Here is a 22,670-nt window from a genome sequence, read left to right on the forward strand (position 1 = left end):
TGGCTTGTGGGTGTGGCTTGTGGGTGTAGCGGAGGTATGGTCAATTTGCATATTACTCTTTTATTAGATAGGATTGGACAGCACTTCTCTAGAATGAAATAGAATAAGCTATTCACAGTGTTTCCTCTGGGGAATAAATTGCGGGGCTTTTGGAAAGTGGAAAGCCTTTGGTCTTTGTTTATATACTAGGTATTTAAAATGTTTATAGTAAGAGTATATATTCCTATCTTGCTTTAAAAATATTTAATGAAAAAGGTAAAAAGGACAAAAGACTAACAATACACTACAACTAATTTAAAAAGTAACAAATATTAGCAAAATATATACAATAATTATTATTCATTATAGTATACTTACATTACATGCTTATGTAATAATAGTTACAATATATCAAATTTATATAAATATATAAAAGCTATATGTAGCCTGGCTGTTTCAGGTGGTTGGAGGTAGTCCCATACCCCAAAAGGTTGCAGGCCTCATCCCAGTTTGGGGTGCATTCTGGAGGTAACCGATTGATGTTTCTCTCTCTCTTCTTCCTCTTTCTAAAATCAATAAAAACATATCCTCCGGTAAGGATTCAAAAAAAATGTTTTAAACTATATATAAATAGATATTAGCAAAATAGAGTCCAAGACAAAATACAAATGAGTAGCTTATGTTACTTGAAGTGGTGAATACTTATATTATTGATAAATGGGCAGTGGGAAGGAAAGTTGTCATTTCTATTTTTAAAAAATAGCTATATGTGATTTCTGTGCCGTTTGTGTGTGATTCCCATTGTTTTTCCTAAGGCTTTTATTTTGTTTTAGTTGGATTTTGGGGGGAACATTTTGAGCTTCAAGTGATCAATGTTACATTTGAAGTTTTGGGTTTAGAAGCTTCTTTGCTTCTCAGTTTTGTGGCATATAAGAGATTACAGAGGCCTCATGGAACAAAAAAACTGTCTCCCAAGCAGTAAATATTTTCTACTTTTAAGAACTTGTAGGAATACCTATTTTTCCCCTTTCTTCTTAGCATTTATATCTGTCCACTCCCACCGGTGTTTTAGTTTTCTTTAAGCAGTAATGGTTATTAATATTTCAAATGATAAAAGAGGAGTCATTAGTTTCTCTTGCTGTGATGTCAGCCTGTCATTTGTGTCACTGTCTGTTACTTTCCTGCCTTTGCATCAGGTTATGGAGACAGAACGGATGATATATCTGGTGACAGAATATGCTAGTGGAGGGGAAATATTTGGTAAGTACATTTATTGCATTCTTTAAACAGCCATTGAGCACACTGTGTCAAACCTAAAATAGCTGCTCCATGCCTTGGTCAGTTGAGCAGCTGTCATTGGATACTGACCCTGAGTGCTATCATTTCCGATCAACCAAGTAATTTTAATGATTTTTGATTCACCTATTTAAGTCTCTTCACCACCTTCATTTCCTTAGCAAACGTGTTTTATTTATTTCAGTCAGGTGTTGACAGCTGAGATTAAAGATCTCCAAGAACAAACATTCCTCTGAGCATGTGACCTAGGACCTTTCTTATTGCCACAGTCTAATGGGATTACCAAGAGTGACAGAACTCCCACGTGTGTGGGCCTCTGTTGTGTGAGAAAGAGGCATTTGGAGCAAGCAATCTCACCCTAATGTATTCTTCAAACTTTTAAGAAATAGGACATGTAACTATACTCCTTACCATTTGTTCAACAGTTCCCTTCATAATTCTTGTAATTTTGGAGGCTCTGTCTTCAGTAGCTATTTTCTTCCTCTCACACTTAGCACAACAACAGAATTAAGCAGGAGAATTTGTTACCAGGAAATCTGACTTTTCAAGGTGGTGAAAACAGACATAATTTTTTTTGTAACAGTAATAAATGGAGCCAACAAAACTGAAGACTAAACGTTCAAATCTGGATTGACATCTTTTTATGCCTAATTATTTTCATTTTGGCAAGTAACTATAGAGAAAAGCTCTTCTTAAATAATATAGGTTTATCAAGTTTAAGAGTATGGAAGCATTTTTAAAGTGGAATCGTCTTATAAATGACAGATCAGCTGTGACTGTATGGAATTTTTGTGTGTTAAACTTTCCCCACACATCTTATAATTTTGTGTCTAAGAATCTCAGAATGAGTGTGAGTCCTTTTTAAAGGAGGCATCATGATTTCTTAATAATAAGTTTAATTGGTTTTGTATATGTGCTTTTGCACAATATTAATCTTGGGAGAAAGAGACCATGTCATCTTAATGTTTATAATAAAATAACCAAACACAGTACAATTCAGATCTACTTTGCTCTTTAGGAAAACAGATTTTAAAAGTACAGAAAAGGTAACAGTCCCCTGGTTACACAGATTCTTTGTGGGAATGTAGCTCAAGCCATGAGGAAACAGAATAGTACTTCCCATATTATTATTGTAAAATATTCAGATGATGTATTACCCAAAGAAAACATTGTGACTGCAACAGGGATGTAACTGTCTCATGAATTCTGATTTTTAAATGTATCTGTATAATAGATGGAAGATGGGCTTATTCAAGTACATGAGCTGTGGAGGTAGTTAGACCCACTTCTGAATCAGATCATTGCCACCTTTTGCTGTTTTACTTTGAGCAAATTACTAAATGATTCTGGGACTCAGTATCATTTTCTACAAATGTAAGATCTGTAATACCTGCTTCACAGTTGTGAAGGTGAAATGAGACGGCGTATGTAGAGCCCTAGCACTCTGCTTCCTTCACCTCCATGTTGAAGAACAAATGGGAGGTTGACTTCTAGCGTGATAACAGGAGGAGCTCTGCTGACCTGCTCCCCAGTGAAAATCATTTCTTAAAAAAAAGAAGACCCAGCCATTTAAAGTCTCTAGAAATGGTCATAAGGATGAGCAGCAAATGAAGAAATTATTCAAGAACATCTATAAAAATTTGGCAAGCAATGAGAGAGTCTGGGTATTTTAATCTTCACCTGAGGATATTTTTGTGTGTGTGTGTGTGTTTTAAATCCTTTTTGAGAGAGAGAGACAGAGAAAGAGAGAGAAACATTAATCGGCTGCCCTCTCTTATGTGCCCTGACTAGTAATTGAATATGTATCCTTTTAGATACAAGACAATGCCCCAACCAACTGAGCCACGTGGCCAAGACAAGAGTCTGGGTTTTTTTAATCAGTACTGCTCACTTTCCCTTTCATCAACTCAGCAACATAGAGATGCCACTGAAGGCTACTCTAGTTAGAATATAATCCCCCACTCCCACTCCTCCAATTTAAGACTAACAGCTTTCTTCCCAGAGGACTAGGACATTAGCATTTCTCATCCTTCCCCCAGCTAGCTACCTGTTGTTGCTGCTAATAAATCCTGGGTGAATGCAACTGAAGTGTGGGGACTCCCTTTTTCCACCCAGCCCTTACTTACGGAGTTTGGGTGTGGTGTGCTAAGAATACTGGGGCCCAGATCACTCTTGTCTCAAGTTGTAAATCAGTGGCTCCATCCTAATAGAGGCAAGCTGAGAAGATCTCAGGCTGCATCCCTTCTTCCCCTGTTGAGCTCTGAGCTCCTTCAGTGAGTGTCACTCAGAGAGGATTTTACCACTGTCCCCACACCTAGCTTCAGGCCCAGGCTCAGAATTTGTCAGAAGGAGAAACAGATAGTAAAACAGCTCCTAATTTCTTCAAGGAAGTTATTTTATTTGTTACAAAGAATGAAGCTCAAGCTTGAAGACCCTCACAAGAAGATTGGAGGTTGTGGTAAAAGGCATTTCAGAGCATTTTCAAGAGGCAGGCTACACTGTAGGCCAGCTAGTTTGCAGGAGAGAATCAGAGAAGCATAGAGCCTTACTGATGTCAGAACACAAATCAAACACTGATTTCAGAAAGGATTGCTTCAAAGGCACCTGCATTTGAGTGGATTGTTTGTAGAACAGTTTACGTTCCAGGGCCTTGTTGAAAACAATAGAGCACCCAGCCAGCAATTATTGATGTTTAACAATTGGGTGTAGTCAAGGAAAGACAGGAAGAGAGCCCTATCCAAATCATGGTGATCCAGTGATCTGAGGGTAACTGGATACACCAAAGCTGTGCCTTCCTGAGGGACAGCATCATAAGATGAACACTATGTATGTGGGAATAAACTCCGCTAAAACACTCAACCAGTCACTAAGCAAACAAGCTTTAGCAATAACATGTCCAGAAGGTTAGAGGTGTGCCAGTACCCAGAGGTGCTACAATGTATTATCTGAAATAACAAGAAAAACTACCAGGCATGCACACAAACATGAAAGTGTGACTCATGCACTAGACAAAAGGCATGTCACAGAAACTGCCATTAAGAGAGACCAGTTGTCAGATTTATCAGAGAAAGACTTTAAAGTAGCCATTCTGACATGTTCACAGAAACAAAGAATCTCACAAAGTAGTAAATAATGTTTGATGACTGCCATATAAAATAGAGAATATTAATAAAGAGATAGAATTTATTTTTAAAAAACCAAGTGGAAATGACCCATTCAGCTACCCTGTGTCTTTTGATTAGACCTTTAATCATTTACATTTAAGGTTATTTTTATTTTTTTTATTTTTTAAATATATTTTATTGATTTTTTTACAGAGAGGAAGGGAGAGGGATAGAAAGCCAGAAACATCAATGAGAGAGAAACATCCATCAGCTGCCTCCTGCACACCCCCTACTGGGGATGTGCCCGCAACCAAGGTACATGCCCTTGACCGAAATCGAACCTGGGACCCTTCAGTCCGCAGGCAGACGCTCTATCCACTGAGCCAAACCGGCTAGGGCTAAGGTTATTATTGATAGGAATTATTTATTGCCATTTTTATTCTTTATGCCTATGTTTCTCTATTTTTTCTTACTACAGCAGTCATATTAACATTTCTTGCAATGCTCGTTTGTGGTGATAAACTTCTTTAGCCTTTTTTTTGTCTGGGAAGCTTTTTATTTTACCATCTATTTTTTAAATACATATTTTTAAGTTGATTTCAGACAGGAAAGGAGAGGAAGAGAGAGATAGAAACATCAGTGATGAGAGAGAACCACTGGTCAGCCATCTCCTGCACGTCCCCACCAGTGCCTGAGCCCGCAACCTGGGCATGTGCCCCGACCAGGAATCGAACCGTGACTTCATAGGTCATTGCTCAACCACTGAGCCACACCTGTCGAGCTCACCATCTATTTTGAATGATAGCCTTGCTGGATAGAGTAGTTTTGGTTTCAGATCCTTGCTTTTCATTAACTTGAATACTTTATGCCTTTCCTTTCTTGCCAGTAGCATTTCAGATGAAAAATCAGCTGACAGCCTTACGGGAGGTCCTTTGTAGGTAATTGCTTTTCTCTTGCTGCTTTTAAAATTCTCTCTTTGTCTTTAATTTATGGCATTTTAATTATGATGTGTCTTGGCATGGGCCTCTTTGGGTTCTTTTTGCTGGGACTGTGCTTTCTGAACTTGTGTGCCTTTTTCTTTCACCAGGTTAGGGAAGTTTGCTGCCATTATTTCTTCAATCCCTTACTCACTTTCTTCTCCTTCTGGCCCTGCTAGGATGTTTGTTACATTTCATGGTGCCCCACACTCCCTTAAATTGTCCTGTTTTGTTTTCTTTTTGGTTCTCTGATTTTTTAAATTTTTTTTCTACCCTGTCTTCTCATTTGCTGATCTGATCCTTGCCTTTCTCTAATCTACTTTATATTCTTTTCAGTGTGTTTTTTTTTTAATCTCTGCTATATTTCTTCATTTCTGACTGGTATTTCATAGCTTTTATATCTTTATTCATGGTGTTGAACATTCTTATAATCATTACTCTGAACTCTATAGCTGGTAAATTGCTTATCTCCATTTCATTTGGCTCTTCTTCTGGAGAATTCTCTTGTTCTTTTATTTGGGGCTTATTTTTTTTCTCTCCTCCCCATTTTGGCTGCCTGTTTGGGTTTGTTTTTATGCATTAGGTAGACCTACTACAACCCCCAGTCTTTTGGAGGGTCTCTGGTGCAGGCCAATGTCAGACACTGTGACTGGCCCTGAGTACCCTGTTTGGAGCTATCAGTGCTCCACATCTTGTGGCTCCCTCTGCTAGGTCTGGGTGCCTTTGGAAAGGACCAAGGTCTGCTTTTCCTAGCCTCCGGTCCAGAAGCAGATCAGGCAAAGACTCAAAAGCACCCAGAGATCCACCTCTGCCAGCAGGCTGATTGTTATTCTCAGTCTCTTAATGAGCCGCAGGCTGTAGACCACAGCAGGAAGTAAACTCCACAGGGTGGTGCCAGAGGTTTTCCAATGGGTGGGACATTTGCGCCCCCCTCCCCCACCCCCCCCAGCTAAAGCTGTCTGGATGGGAAAGATGTCCTATGAATTATGGGGAAATAACTTAGCACAGGGATCCAGGCTGCTGTCCTCTGAGCTCTACCCCCAGAGCCACCAATCTCCCGATTCTCCTCACACAGCTCTAGTCCACTCTGTCTGCCCTCTGCTCAAGGTGAATGGCTGCACATGAAATTTTATGCATTGGCCTTTTAAGAGGGTGCCTATATTTCCAGCCATCTGTCCTGGTGGACAGAAACCCTGCTGCTTTTCACAGCCAGATGTTATGTGAGCACCTTTCCCAGTTCTGGTGCTCTGGTCTGGGTAGCCCAGCTTGGGATTTAGACCCCAGCCTTCTCAGGGCGAACTCCCTCCAGCTGAGATATCTCTCTGGAACTTTGGATGCTGCTGGTGGAAGCCTGTCTAGCCCTCCCGCACCTCTGCACTTCCTACCCTTCTCGATGTGTGCTCCTCTTTATGTCCTTGCTTATAAGGGTTCTTTCCAGCTGGTCTTAAGTTGGTTATTCAGGATGATTTTTCTATATTTTAGTTGTAATTCCAGTTTGGTCCTGGAAGAATGTCAGTGTACCTTTCATTTAATCTGCTGCCATCTTGGAATCTCCAAAATGGAAATTAGTATTGAAAAGTAAAGTAATAAAAATATTCATTAAAGAGGCTTAACTATAGATTTGAACTGAAAGAAGCAAAAGAAGTGAATTTGTAGGAAGATTGATAGACATTATTCAAACTGAAGATCAAAGAGAAAAAAAATTAACAATGAACAGAGCCTCAGATAAATGAGAGAGAGGCAGAAGTAGCAGAAAACTTGACAGATTTATTGATAAACAATAACCTACATACATGCCTAGGAAGCTCAACAAAATCCAAGTAGGATTAACTGCCAAGAGATCCACAAACAGAAACATCATAGTATGAATAGTGAAAGCAAGAAACAAGGAGAAAGAATTGAAAGCATCAAGAGAAAAATGATGTGTCACTTAAAAGATGTGTCACCCATTAAGATTAACAGCATATTTTTCAGCAGAAACAACAAAGGCCAGAAGGCAATAGGATAAACTTGTAAAGAGCTCCAAGGCCCCCCAACCCCCCAAAATAAAACCTGTTAACCAAAATCCTATGTCAACCCATGAATGTTGGTCATGATTAGAACATTGGCCTGTGGACCTAAGGTTCCTGGTTCCATTCCGTTCAAGGGCACATATCTCGGTTGCAGGCTCCTCCCCAGCCAGGGCCCTGGTCAAGGCAGGAGGCAACCAATCAATATGTTTCTCTCACATTGATATTTCTCTCTGTCTTTCCCTCTCTTTTCCACTTTCTCTAAAAATCAATGGAAAAATATCCTCGGGTGAGGATTTAAAAAGAAAGAAATTGAAATGCAGACTTCTGGTCAAGATAGCAGCATAAGTAAGTGTAGTACTCACCTTTTCCCACAGTCACATCAAAACTACAACTAACCTAGCTGGTGTGGCTCAGTGGTTGAGCGTCAACCCACGAATGTGGGTTGTAGTTTGATTCCTGGTCAGGGCACATGCCTGGGCTGTGGGCTTGATCCCCAGTGTGAGGCATGCAGGAGGCAGCTGATTGATGATTATCTCTCGTCATTGATGTTTCTATCTCCTTCTCTGAAATCAATACAAACATATTTAAAAAAATAACATCTACTCTACAGAACAGTCATCAATCTGAACTGCCTGAAATCTGGATGAATGGAAGTCCTACAACTAAGGAATTAAAGAAGAAGCCACATTGAGGCTGGTGGGGGTCAGAGATGTGGAACATGCTGGTCCCACACCCACCATGCTGGTCCCACACCCACCAAAAATTTGGAGGTATATCTTGCCTGCAGAGTTCTTGCCTGAAGAGTGAGGGGTTCCACCCCCATATCAGGTTCCCTGTCCTGATTTTCCAGTGCCAGGAAGAGAAGCCCCCATAACTTCTTGCTGTAAAGACCAGCAAGGATTGTAGCTGAATGAGATGGAGACAGCTGGTTCTCCAGGCAGTTCCTCTTAAAGGGCCCTTGCCTGGGAGACATAGCAGTTCTACCTAATGCATAGAAACAAACACAGAGAAGCTGCCAGAATGAGAAGCAAAGAAACATGTCCCAATTGAAAGAACAGATCTAATGCCAGAAAAAAAAAAAAAATAAGAGACAAGCAATCTTTTACCAGATGCAGAGTTCAAAACACTGGTTATAAAGATGCTCATGGAACTTAGTGAGAACAGTATACAAAAGGACCAGTTGAAATGAAGGATACACTAATTGAAATGAAGAATAATTTACAGGGGAGTAGAGGAAGCCAAGAATCAAATCAGTGATTTGGAATATAAGGAAGCAAAAAGCATCCACTTAGAACATCAATTAAGAAAAAAAATTTTTTTAATGAGGATAATGTAAGGAGCCTCTGGGACAACTTCAAACCTACCAACATTTTCATCATGGGGGTGCCTGAGGCAGAAAAGAGAGAGTTAGAAATTGAAAAGCTCTTTGAGAAAATGACAGAAGTCTTCCCTAACCTGGTGAAGGAAATAGACTTACAAGTCCAGGAAGCACAGAGAGTCCCCAACAAAATGAACACAAAGAGGCCTGCACCAAGACAGCATAATTAAAATGCCAAGAGGTAAAGACAAAGAGAAACTCTTAAAAGCAGCAAGAAAAAAGCAGTTAGTTACCTACAAGAGAGCTCCCATAATAGTGTCAGCTGAACACTAGCTGGGTAGCTCAATTGATTAGAATATTTTCCTGACATGCCAAGGTCTGGGTACAAACAAGACAGTCTTGGAAAAGAACAAAGTATCAGAGTGATGCAGTTAAAGTCAAGGAAAACTGTCAGACACCAGAAGCTGGAAGAGGCATGGACAAGATTCTCCCCTAGATCTCCAGATAGAGTGGGGCCCTGCCTATGCCTTGATTCTTGAGTTCTTGCTTTCAGACTGTGAGTAAGTAAATTATACTTGTTTTTAGCTACCTACTTTGTGGCCATTTGTTTGGGCAGCCCTAAGAAACTAATACAGATGAGGACAGGATTCTGGCATCATCTCAGTATCATTTACAAGGGGAAAATAAGTTACCAGGGGGAGGAATTGGCAGTGTGGTGAAGGATTTAAGGAAGTAATGCAAATAACTACAATCGTGGAATATTTGCTGGAATTAAGTAGGGGACAGCACGGTATTTCTGAAATGTGGCATTTTTCACAAGATTGGAAGATGAGAGAGAGTATGGTATATTTCATTTTCTTGAGTTGTTTGTTTAGTATGGTTTAAATATAGGCTGTATGTGAGAAAATGGCCAGAAATGAGGCTAAGGTAGGAAAGGCTCAGTAGTGAAGAGCTTTCTGTGAGTTTTCTGACTTTGCCAAATCCCCTATCACAGTGGTTGGCAAACCAGCCGCGGTTTGCCGCTCTGTTGACTAAAGAGTTTGCCAACCACTGCTAAGGCATTACCCTTACCCAGAAGTTTTGACTTCAGTTTAAAGACATTAGTACATTATTAAAATGTTTTAAGTGTTTCTCCCTAAGGCAGTGGTCAGCAAACTCATTAGTCAACAGAGCAGCAAACTGCGGCTCGCGAGCCGCATGTGGCTCCCGAGCCGCAGTTTGCCAACCACTGCCCTATCACATCCTCTCATTGCACTATATCCTTTCTTAATAGTACTTACATCATTGTGGTTTTACATTTATTTTTGTAACTAGAGGCCTGGTGCACAGATTTGTGCACTGGTGCAGTCCCTCAGCCTGGCCTGCAGGGATTGGGCCAAAACCGGCTCTCCGACAGCCCCTGAGGAGTCCCAGATGGTGAGAGGGTGCAGGCCAGGCCAAGGGACTCCGCTGGTGCATGATTGGGGCCAGGGAGGGACTGCGGGAGGGCTCCAGGGTGTGTATCCAGTCCGTCTTGCCCAGTCCTGTTCGGCTGGACCCCAGGAGCAAGCTAATCTACCGGTTGGAGCGTCTGCCCCCTGGTGGTCAGTGTGCGTCATAGCAACTGGTCAAACGGTCGGACACTTAGCATATTAGGCTTTTATTATATAGGACTAGAGGCCTGGTGCGTGAAATTCATGAACGGGGGAGGCCCTCAGCCCGGCCTGCACCCTCTTTAATCCGGGACCCCTTGGGGGATATCCAACTGCCTCTCGCAATCTGGGACCTCTGGCTCCTAACCACTCACCTGCCTGCCTGCCTGATCGCTCCAACCCCTCTGCCTGCCTGCCTGATCGCCCCAACCCCTCTGCCTGCCTGCCTGATACCCCTAACCCCCCTCTGCCTGCCTGATCACCCCTAACCACCTCTGCCTGCCTGCCTGCCTGATTGCCCCTAACCAACTCTGCCTGCCTGCCTGATTGCCCCTAACTGCTCTCCTTCTGGCCTGATCGCCCCTAACTGCCTCTGCCTCACCCTGCACCCGGGACCCAGGATTCCCTCTTCCGGCCAGTCGCAGGCAACCGAGACTCGGTCTTCCCTCCCTCTGGCCGGCTGCAGGCACCCAGGACCCGGGCCAGCTTCACCTGGGCCAACTGTAGCCGCAGGGGACCATGGGCAGGAGGCTTTGCCCTTGGGCCACAGCCGCAGGTGCCCGGAACTGCGGGGTGGGTGGCTTATCCCTCTCCCGGGCCACAGGCACAGGTGCAGCCGCTGGCACCCGGAACCATGGGACAGGTGGCTTGCTCCTCTCCTGGGCTGCAGCTCCAGCTGCTGGCACCTGGCACCGTAGGGCGGGCAGCTTGTTCCTCTCCCGGGCCATAGCCCCAGCTGCTGGCGCCCAGGACTGTGGGGCAGGTGGCTTGTCCCTCTCCCGGGCTGCAGGCACAGCCACTGGCACCCAGGACCGCGGGGCATGTGGCTTGTTCCTCTCCCGGGCCATAGGCATAGGTGCAGCTGCTGGCACACGGGACTGTGGGGCGGGTGGCTTGTTCCTCTCCCAGGCCGCAGGCTGGCTGGTCCCCATTCCTCTCACCCAGTGTTGAGTGTCTGAGCCGTTAAGGTGTGAGGGCGTGATGACCATTTGAATATTAGTTTTTGATTATATAGGATTATTTAATGGGTTCTCTCTGCCACCAGACAACAAACTCAGCAAGTTTAGGAACCATGTTTGCTTTTGCTTACCATTGTATCCCTATTTCTCTTCTTGTTCTCCAGTTTATACTGTGGATTCAAATATTTACTGAGGGAAATGATGAGTAACTGTTAGTTGAATGAATGAGTGAATAAATGAGTGAACCAACTGTGTAAAAGAATTAGATTTTATCTTAAGCATTAGAGGCCTGGTGCATGAAAATTCATGCACTGGAGGGGGTCCCTCAGCCCAGCCTGCCCCCTCTCACAGTCCGGGAGCCCTTAGGGGTGGGAGGCGACCTGGCGATTAGGGGAAGGCAGTGCCCCATCACACCTTTGCTGCTGCCACTGCTGGCAGCGCAAGCCTCGGCTGGCCCTGGTTACCTGAGCCTTGGATGGCCCTGGGCGGCTGGGCAGCTGCCATCTGAGGCTTGCCTGCGCCTTGGGCTGGTCCTGGGCGGCTGGTAGGCTGAGGAGACTGGGGGACTCCAGAGGCAGGCACGAGGAGTGGCCCGGCCCACCTGGGCCGGGCCTGGCCTTGCCGTGCACCTGCCGCCCCTGTGGGGCTGAGGGGACTGGGTGCCACCATCTGTGGCTGTGGGCACTGCCATCTTTGAGGGCGTGGCAGTCAATTAGTATATTCCCTCCTTATTGGCTGTGGGCGCCTCCATTTTTGCGACGGCATGAGGGTCAATTAGCATATTCCCTCTTTATAAGATAGGATTGCTGTATGAGGAAGAATTGTTATAGAACATACCAAGACCAGTTAGGAAACTGTCTGGTAAAATTTGAGAATGATGAGGTTTATTGTTTTTCTTTCAGACTCTTTTTAAAATTTTATTGAGCTTATTGGAGTAACATTGGTTAATAAAATTATCTAGGTTTCAGGTGTACAGCTCTGTAAGACATCAGCTGTATATTGTGATGTGTGTTCTCCAGCCCAAGAGAATGATGAGATATTGAAATAAGGTCGTGCCTTCATCTATTTCATTTTAACTTCACAGTAATCTTGTACTGTAGATATTTTCATCATCATTTTACAGACAAAGAAACTGAGGTTCAAGGAGGCTAAATAATCTGGTTGTGTAATTAATCAGTGATGTAGCTGAGATTTAACCCAAGGACTATCCAGCTCCAGAGCACATATTCTTTCCTGTTCACTATTCTGTTCTTCCATATAAAAGGACTTCAATTCAGTGTTTCTGGGAGGACTTTTGATATAAATATGAGCAAAGTTTCTGTTTTGGAAATTTAGGTCATGGATATAGCAGTGCAACAATCTTAAACTGAAGTATTTTTACCCTCCTATTAATAAACCCCTACTGAAAGAGACAGTGAGCCCTAGCCAATTTGGCTCAGTGAATAGAGCATCTACCTGCGGACTGAAGGGTCCTGGGTTCAATTCTGGTCAAGGGCACATATCAGTTGCAGGCTCGATCCCTGGTCCTGGTCAGGGTGTGTTCAGGAGGCAACCAGACGATGTTTCTCTGTCTCTCCCTCTCTCCCTTCCACTCTCTAAAAATCAATGGAAAATATCCCTGAGTGAGGATTAACAACAACAACAAAATGAAAGAGAGGGTGAGACAGATGTTCTTGGAAGAGTTGTTACTACTGTGAGATGGAAGCACAGACAATGGCTTGATTACAGAACTAATAGTTAGAAATTTGCATTTTCTCTTCTTATATAATGAAGACTCCAGCTTCTCCCCTCAAGGCTTTTTATTTCATCATGGTTTATGGAAAATAATTGGCCAATTTCCCTAAAATTTTAGATAATTAAACATATCAGTGGTTTGCTAAACTTTTTGAAAGTTACAGTACTAGTTAAAGAGAAAATGAGTAAGAGGGTATGAAGATGATTTTTAGATCTCTGACCCTGTTATTGGTGTGAGTGGTAGTGTCATTTACTGAGATAGAAATACTAGGGTTAAAATCTTTGTTGTTTTTGACATAATTAAGTTTGAGGCTCCAGTTAGGTAAAAGTTGTCCATTAAGTAATTGGCTCTATTAATTCCGAAATTAGGAATAAGATAGAGCCCAGCATTCTGTTTCCATCAGCAGATGTGGTCATCAAAATGGGATAATGCGGAAAATAGATGAAACCCTTAGAAATATAAGTAATTAAATTGAAAGTGAGGCCAGGAAGTATATGAAAAAGTTGCTGTTGATAAAGTAAGATTGTGATAAAGGAAAATAGGAATTTTCAAAATGGAGCAGGGGTAAGTGCTCTGGAAAAGTCAAATATAATAAGGACTGAAAGGGAGCCACCATCTTTGTGACAAAGCTGTTCTCAGTGCTCTTCAAGGGACTATCTTAACTGGTGTAAAAAAAATAGTCACATGCAGTGGCTGAGGTGTGAGTGCATAGTGAGGAAGAGGAAACAGATGTTACCAGTGTTTTCTAAACTTAATCATGTAAAATATTAACAATACATTTTAAATTGCTTACTCCAACTTATCCAAATACATTTATATAAATAAATATTATCTAACTGTAATATAACAACTGTGTTCTAAAGTACATACAGATGTAGAAATTGAAAATAAGATAAATAGAAGTGACAGGACTTCTGACAATAACAGAGGAAAGCAGTTGACAAATCTTCTCCTAAAGAGCAAATCTAGAACTGGACAAAATTGTCAAAAATGATCATTTAGAGCTTGGAAAATGAATCAATGGCAAACATCAAATTGGGAAGCTTTAATGCATGAAAATAGTTTTTTGATTAATCCTCATTCAAAGATATTTTTCCCATTAATTTTTAGAGTGAGTGGGAGGGAGGAAGGGAGACAGAGAGAGAGAGAGAGAGAGAGAGAGAGAGAGAGAGAGAGAGAGAGAAACATTGATGTGAGAGAGACACATCAGTTGGTTGCCTTCTGCATGACTGGGCCGGGACCGAACCTGCAACTGAGGTATGGACCCTTGACCAGGAATCAAACCTATGATCCTGTGGTGCCTAGGCGTATGCTCTGACCACTTAGCCACACCAGTCAGGGCAAATTTATGAAAATCTCTGACTGTCTGATAAGAACAGTGGGAGTCTTTGGCTTTCTTGCTGGAGCCCCTATTCCCTTCCCCTTGCCTTCCCAAGGGGAATCATAATGTAATCAAGGTTGGCTAGCCTTAAACCAGCAGCTTTGTTGCCAGAGGTAGCAGACGTGCTTTGGAAGGGAAGATCCAATGCCCAGTCATGCAAGTCAGCTTGGTAGCAAGTTTGTAAGGAAACTAATGTGGAAGGTTTATAGCCTTGATAACTAGAAGTGGTGGTCATGGTAGGGACAAGCAACAGAGTGGTTGACTAGCCAGAAACTTTGTAGTGAGATCCTGTTAATGAGAGAACTACTACAGAATAATATAAGTTCTCTATTCAACTCTGCCTTCCTAGGGTACTGGCATCAATTAGGAAGTCCTGAGAGAACCCAGCAAAGGGGAGACTCTGAGGCAGACTTTGAAACTTGTGAACTTTGAATGCATTCCTCAACCCACCAACAGACTTGTCAGCAGAGGGCACCAGCTATTGGCTTGACCACTAACTGATGATGACATAGGGATGACCTTAAGGAAATCAGGCTAAAAAAGAAAAATAAGAATTAAAAAAAAATTTAGCAGAGAAATCAATGGCTACATACCACAGGGAGACAGATTCTCAAATTATTTCCAAGAGGGTCACTACAAACCAGAACAAAACAGAGAAGAAGAAAAACAACAACAGTCCTGGGTGGGGAGGTGGAATCATAATATAGAATTGTGTTTTGTTTTTTTTTGTTTTTTTTCAAATTTTTATTAAGGTATTATTAGAATTGTTTTAACATATTATATATAATACCCAATTTTATAAAAAGAACCCTACAGGTTGTTAAAGAAAAAAACCTGGAAACATGTGATCCATACTCAGGAAGAAAAGTAATCAATAGAAACTTTCTCATGAGTGAGTCTAGATGATGTTGTTTTTAGCAAAATCTTCATGGCAGTTAATGTAAGCTTGTTCAAATAAGTTTGTTCAGTAGCGAAATGGAAACTATAAAAAAGAACAAAATGAAAATTCTAAAGTTGAAAAGTAGAATAACTAAAATGAAAAAAAAAATCACTAGATGAGCTCACTAGTAAATTTGAGATAGCCAAAGAAAGAACCAGCAAACTTGAAGAAATGTCAATAAAAATAATCCAGTCCAAAGAACAGAGAGAAAATAATTGGGGGGAAGAACATCAGAGCCTCAGAGACCTGTAGGACAATATCAGAAATACTAACGTATTTGTAATGGGAATTCCAGAAGGAGAGGAGAAAGAAAAATGGACAAAAAAAACTTGAAGAAAGGACAAAGAACTTCCAAAATATATCATGAAACATTTACATTTTCAAGAAGCTCAACAAATCTAAAGTAGGATAAATACAAAGAGCTTCACATCTGGACACATCATTGTCATTTGCTGAAAAACCATGAGAAAATTTTGAAAGGAGCAAGAGAAAAATCACTCATTATAAAGGTAACTATGATTTATAGCTGGGTTTTTATCTCAAAAAGAATGGAGGCCAGAAGACAGTGGGTTGACACTGAAATAAAAGAACTGTGAACCATAAATTCTGTATCCAGCAAAACTGTCATTCAAAATGAAGGCAAAATAAAGACATTACAAGATAACCAAAGACCGAGAGAATTTCTTATAACCAGACCTGCTGTACAAGACATTCTAAAGGAATCAAACATCATTTGTGTTAGGCTGAATATAAATGACACCAAATGGTAAGTCACATCCACTGGAGGAAATGAAGAAAATCAGAAAAGTTGATATGTAGGAAATAAAAGTCTACATAAGTATATATATTTTTCCTTTTCTTCTCTTATTTAAAATACATAAAATGGCTTAAAGTAAATATAGCACTTTATTTCTGGATTTCTAACATATATTGATGTAATTTAAGTTCGTAAAGGAAGGTTGAGGAAATGGATTTATGTTGGAATAAAGTTACCATATTTTACCAGAAACAATCAGTATTAATTTGAAGTAGATTGTAGTAAATTAAAGTAAATATTATAATCCTTAGAGGAACCCTTAAGATAAAAATTAGCACCCTACTTTGAAGGCCAGTGGTATAAATGACTCTTGAGAAAATTCACTAGGATGGGAAGGAATAATTAAAAGAGGCATTGGTTGAATGTGTGTGGTCTTTTTATTATGTATTTGATTTAAGCCTATAATTTATGTTGAGGGAAAAGAGCCAGTAGTACAGAGGAAATGTGGACATGAGGGATACATTAGAGTGCGTAGCGAAATGGAAGATACATCTTGGGTGAGATAGAAAGGAAGAAGGTAGGGATATAGTTGAAAGCTAATACGCTTGCAGAAGTATTTGTGTGAGATTGATGTTTGAGAGATTAAAGTTAAGAGTCTGTCTACCTAATATACTAAATTTTGAGAAGTAGGAAAACAGCTTGCATGCTGAGATGAGATCTTGCAATAGCAGCTTAAGGAAATGAAAGAAGTTGGTGATAGGGGACAAGTTGAAGGACTGATAGGCAGCAGGGATAGGCTAGCAATTGGAGATCTTAATTTTGTTGGCACTTGTGGCTTATTTTCTGGGTCATTTGTTAGCAGTACTTGGCAGTTTAGTTGCAAGAATGAAGGACATATAGATGGTAAGGTTTGATCCAGAGTTTTGCAATGTTAGTCGAAGTGATGAATTATGAAAGTTTTTGCTTCAGCTGTAAAAGTTACTAGTGGGAACTTGATCCTAATGTTGTTAGATTAAGACACAAAACTGCTTTGGTTACTAATTGGCTGCTTGATTCCAAGTTCAGTTTCAGAATTGCTGAGAGGCATTGGAGTCTTACCCTTTGTGGCAGTCACATCATGCCTAGAATATTACCTTTGGTTTTGAACACTATATTTCACAAAGTACATCAACAGTCTTGGAATGTGATAAAGATGGTGAGCAATATTTGCAATTTTTGGAAAAAGGAGTGGGTTAGAGAAGGCTTTATAAAGGAAGAAATGTTTGAACAAAGTTTTTAATTATGATAAGTTTGCCTAATTATGATAAGTTTGCCGAGTGGAAGTGAGTGTTCTGGAGGGAAACATGTGAAGACTATAAAGTGTTGAAATAACTCGGTGTATTCAGGGAACTAGAATGAGTTTCTTAGAGGTCTAAGTGATGGGCTGGTGGTTTCTCAGATCATTGCAAGTGTTCTCAGGGTTCTTTGGAAATGTCTAAAGTGCCTTCTCTAGGAGGCAGGTATATGAAGCAAAGCTAAGAGATTATTTTCCTTACAAATGCATTCAGTCAACCCCATTTTTCCCCTCCTGTTCAACAAGAGCATCTCTGCTTTTTCATCTAGTGGAGTTCCACGTAAGATTTCATTTAAATAAATGAATGTGTGAGATAGACCACAGGCAAAGTCTCTTCAAATTTAAGAAGATAGAAATCATATCAAGCATCTTCTCAGATCACAATGGCATAAAATTAGAAATCAACTACAATAAAAACAATGTAAAAAATCAAACACTTGGAGGCTAAATAGCATGCTATTAAACAATTACTGGGTTACCAAAGAGATCAAAGAAGAAATAAAAAACATCTGGGAAACAAATGACAATGAAAACACAACAATCCAAAATCTGTGGGACACAGTGAAAGCAGTCCTGAGAGGGAAATTCATAGCTCTACAGGCCTACCTCAAAAAACAACAAAAAGTGGTAATAAATTATCTAACCCTAAAACTTAAAGAATTAGAAAGAGAGCAACAAGAAAAGCCCAGAGTAAGCAGAAGGAAGGAAATAATAAAGATAAGAGCAGAAATAAACGACATAGAGACAAAAACAAAAACAAAAAACACCCAAAAAACACAGTACAAAAGATCAATAAAACCAAGAGCTGGTTCTTTGAAAGGATAAACAAGATTGATGATCCTCTAGCGAGGCTCACCAAGAAACAAAGAGAGAGGACCCAAATGAAAAAAAATCAGAAATGAAAGAGGTGAAGTAACAACTGACCCCACAGACATACAAAGGATTGTAAAAAATACTATGAACAACTCTACTCCAACAAACTGGACAACCTAGATGAAATGGACACATTCCTAGAAAAATGCAATCTTCCAAAACTTAATCAGGAAGAATTAAAAAACCTGAATAGGCTGATAACTACCAATGAAATTGAAGCAGTAATCAAAAAACTTCCAGCAAACAAAAGCCCTGGTCCGGACGGCTTCACAGGGTTAGTTTTACCAAGCATTCAAAGAAAAACTAAAACCTATCCTCCTCAGACTATTTAAAAAAATTCAAGAAGAAGGCACACTTCCAAGCTTTCTATGAAGCCAGCATTACCCTAATCCCCAAACCAGAAAAAGACACTACAAAGAAAGAGAATTACAGGCCAGTATCCCTGATGAACACAGATGCTAAAATCCTCAATAAAATTCTAGCAAATCGGATTTGCATTACATTAGAAAGATCATACACCATGACCAAGTGGGATTTATTCTGGGGATGCAAGGCTGGTGCAATATCTACAAATCAATAAACGTTATACATCACATAAACAAACTGAGAGACAAAAATCACATGATCATGTAAATCAATGCAGAAAAAGCTTTTGACAAAATCCAACACCCTTTCTTGATAAAAACTCTCAGCAAAGTGGGAATAGAGGGGTCATACCCCAACATAATAAAAGCTTTATATGACAAACCTACAGCCAACATCATACTAAAGGGGCAAAAACAAACCATTTTCCCTAAGAATAGGAACAAGACAGGGACGCTCACTTTCACCACTCCTGTTCGACATAGTACTGGAAGTACTAGCTATAGAGATCAGACGAGAAAAAGAAATAAAATGCATCCAAATTGGAAAAGAAGTAAAACTGTCATTATTCACAGATGACATGATATTATACATAGGAAACCCTAAAGACTCCATCAAAAAACTACTAGACTTAGTAAATGAATTTGGCAGTGTTAGCAGGATACAAAATTAACAACCAGAAATGTACTCAGAGAAACTAAAAAAATAATCCCATTTACCACTGCAACAAAAAAATTAAGATAACTAGAAATAAACTTAACTAAGGAGGTAAAAGACCTGTACTCGGAAAACTACAGGACATTGAAAAAAGAGATAGAGGAAGACATAAACAAATGGAAAAATATACCATGTTCATGGGTTGGTAGAATCAACATCATTAAAATGTCCATACTACCCAAAGCAATCTATAGATTCAATACAATCCCCATTAAAATACCAATGGCCTATTTCACAGATCTATAACAACCTCTCCAAAAAATTCATATGGAATAAAAGAAGACCCCAAATAGTTCCAGCAATCCTGAGAAAGAAGAACAAAGTAGGAGGGATCACAATACAAGATATCAAGCTATATTACAAAGTCACTATTCACAAAACTGCCTGGTACTGGCACAAGAACAGACATATAGACCAATGGAACAGAACAGAGAACCCAGAAATTGACCAAAACCATTATACTCAATTAATATTTGACAAAGGAGGCAAGAGTATATAATGGAGTCAAGACAGTCTCTTCAATAAATGATGTTGGGAAAAATGGAAAGATACATGCCAAAAAATGAAACTATACCATAAACTTACACCATACACAAAAATAAACTCAAAATGGATAAAGGACTTAGAATCCATAGACAACAAAATATCAGACATCTCTCATAGTAATATCTTTACCGATACAGTTCCTAGGGCAATGGAAACTAAGGAGTAAATACACAAATGGGACTACATCAAAATAAAAAGCTTCTGCACAGCAAAATAAACCATCAACAAAACAGCAAGAGAGCCCACTGCATGGGAGAACATATTTGCCATTGTTATATCCGATAAGGTTTTAATTTCTAAAATTTATTCAGAACTCATACAACTTAACAAAAGGCAGATAAAAGATCCAATAAAAAAATGGGCAAAAGACCTAAATAGACACTTCTCCAAAGAGGACATACAGAAAGCCAAGAGACATATGAAAACATACTCAAAGTTACTTAACATCTGAGAGATGCAAATCAAAATGACAATGAGGTACCACTTACACCTGTCAGAATGGCTATCATCAACAAATGACAAGTGCTGGTGAGGATGTGGAGAAAAAGGAACCCTTATGCACTGCTGGTGGGAATGCAGACTGGTGCAGCCACTGTGGAAAACAGTATGGAGTTTCCTCAAAAACTAAAAATGGAACTCCCATTTGACCCAGTAATTCCACTTCTAGTAATATATCCCAAGAAACTAGAAACACCAATCAGAAAGGATATATGCACCCCTATGTTCATAGTAGCACAAATTCACCAGAGCTAAGATTTGGAAACAGCCTAAGGGCCCATCAGCAGATGAGTGGATTAGAAAACGGTGGTACATCTACACAATGGAATACTACACTTACACTGCTCTAAAGAAGAAGGAACTCCTACCATTTGCACCAGCATGGATGGACCTGGAGAGCCTTATGCTAAGTGAAATAAGCCAGTCGGAAAAAGATAAATACCACACGATGTCACTCATTTGTGGAGTATAATGAACAACATAAGCTGATGAACAAAAATAGATCCAGAGATGTACAAGCATTGAACAGACCTCAGAGGGAAGGCGGGGTGGGTTGGGGGCAAGAGATCAACCAAAGGACTTGTATGCATGCATATGAGCATAATCCATGTTCACAGATAGCAGCAGGGTGAGGGTGGTAGTGGCCGGGGAGTGGTCAAGGGGGAAGAAGGAGACATATGTACTATTTTAAACAATAAAGAATTTAAAAAAATAAAAAAATAAATGAATGTGTGGCCACCAAAAGTTTGATCCACTGTTAGATGATAGGGAGCCATAGAGGGCTTTTACAAAGGCCAGGACACAGTGCGACTTTGGATTTTAAAAGGGTACTTTGGTGGCAATTCGAGGATATTGAGGGAGATGAGACTAGAGTCTGGGAGAGCAGTTGAAAGCCTACTGCATTAAAATCAATGAGAACTGAGGAGATCTCTGATAAGTAGTTGTAATGGGGACAGAGAAAAAGGATTATGGGTATAGTTAAGGCAGCTTGTTAGTAGCTAAGAATATGGACAGAGTCAGACTTCCGTGATTCAAATCTCCGCTCACTAGCTTTGTGACCTGGGTAAGTTTTTAATTCTCACTGCCTTGGTGTTCTCATCTTTAAGATGAAGATAATCATAGTAATAGTAATAATGATGGTAATATTAGTTATCTCAAATGGTTGTTGTAAGGATTATGTGTTTTTAAAGTGCTTAGTCCATGCAAAAACTTATACAGCATGCTCATTAGCAGCATTATTCATAATAGCTAAAAAGTTGAAACAAGCCAAATGTCTATCAACTGATGAATGGATAAACAAATGGGGTATATTATTCTGTGGTTAAAAGGGATGAGGTATTGATATATGTCACAGCATGGATGAACCTGGAAAACTATTACGTAAAAGAAGTTAGACAGGCCTGGCGGGCTTGGCTCAGTTGGTTGAGTGTCCACCTATGAACCAAGAGATCGTGGTTCGAATCCCAGTCAGGGCACATGTCTGGGTTGTGGGCTCGATGCCCTGTGTGGGACATGCAGGAGGCAACCTATCAGTGGTTCTCTCTCATCATTGATGTTTCTATCTCTTTCCCTCTCCCTTCTTCTCTGAAATAAATAAAAATATATTTAGAAAAAGAAGTCAGACAGAAAAGACCACATATTATGACTCCATTTACATGAAATGTCCAGCAAAAAATCTGTAGAGATAGAAGGTATATTTGTGGTTGACAGGGAAGGGGGGCAGGGGAGAACAAGGACTAACTGCTTATTGGTACAGAGTTTCTTTTTGGAAATATTCTAGGATTATATAGTGCACAACAGTGAATATATTGAAACTACTGAAATATACACTTTAAAATATTTAATTTTATGCCATGTTCCCTATGTCTCAATTTTTAAAAAGTCTTTAAAAAATAAGTGTTTAGAGTATTTATAATATGCTCTCACTATTATTTAGGAAGTATAATGTTATAGTATTTAGTAACAGATTGAATATGGGAGTTGAGAGAGAGCAAGCAATCCAGGAATGAAGTTGACAAGCATTTTTTCCCTAAAAGCCAAGACAGTAAATATTTTAGGCTTTACAAGGCGTACAGTCTCTGTGCAAAGCTACTTACTTTGCTTTTGTATTGCACTGAAAGCAGCCATAGGCAACATGTAAATGAATGCTGTGGCGGTGTTCCAGGAAAACACTAAGAAGCACTGCATTCTACCTTTGAAAATGGCGAACTTTCTGGCATGTGAATTATACCTAAATGAAGGTGCTATTGAA

At 40.2% G+C, this 22,670-nt stretch overlaps 1 protein-coding gene across 5 annotated transcripts in view; it reads left to right on the plus strand.

The window, feature by feature from the left end:
- The window catches only part of SIK3 (SIK family kinase 3), a 290,306-nt gene that overhangs the window by 152,800 nt on the left and 114,836 nt on the right, over window positions 1-22,670 (plus strand). For all 5 annotated transcript variants that reach the window (XM_080688523.1, XM_080688524.1, XM_080688521.1 and 2 more), the window contains exon 3: window positions 1,176-1,239. In XM_080688523.1, the coding sequence (XP_080544649.1) occupies window positions 1,176-1,239 (64 nt within the window). The remainder of the gene's footprint in view (window positions 1-1,175; window positions 1,240-22,670) is intronic.

This window comes from Plecotus auritus, assembly GCF_963455305.1.
Source record: "Plecotus auritus genome assembly, chromosome: 9".
Taxonomy (NCBI): domain Eukaryota; kingdom Metazoa; phylum Chordata; class Mammalia; order Chiroptera; family Vespertilionidae; genus Plecotus; species Plecotus auritus.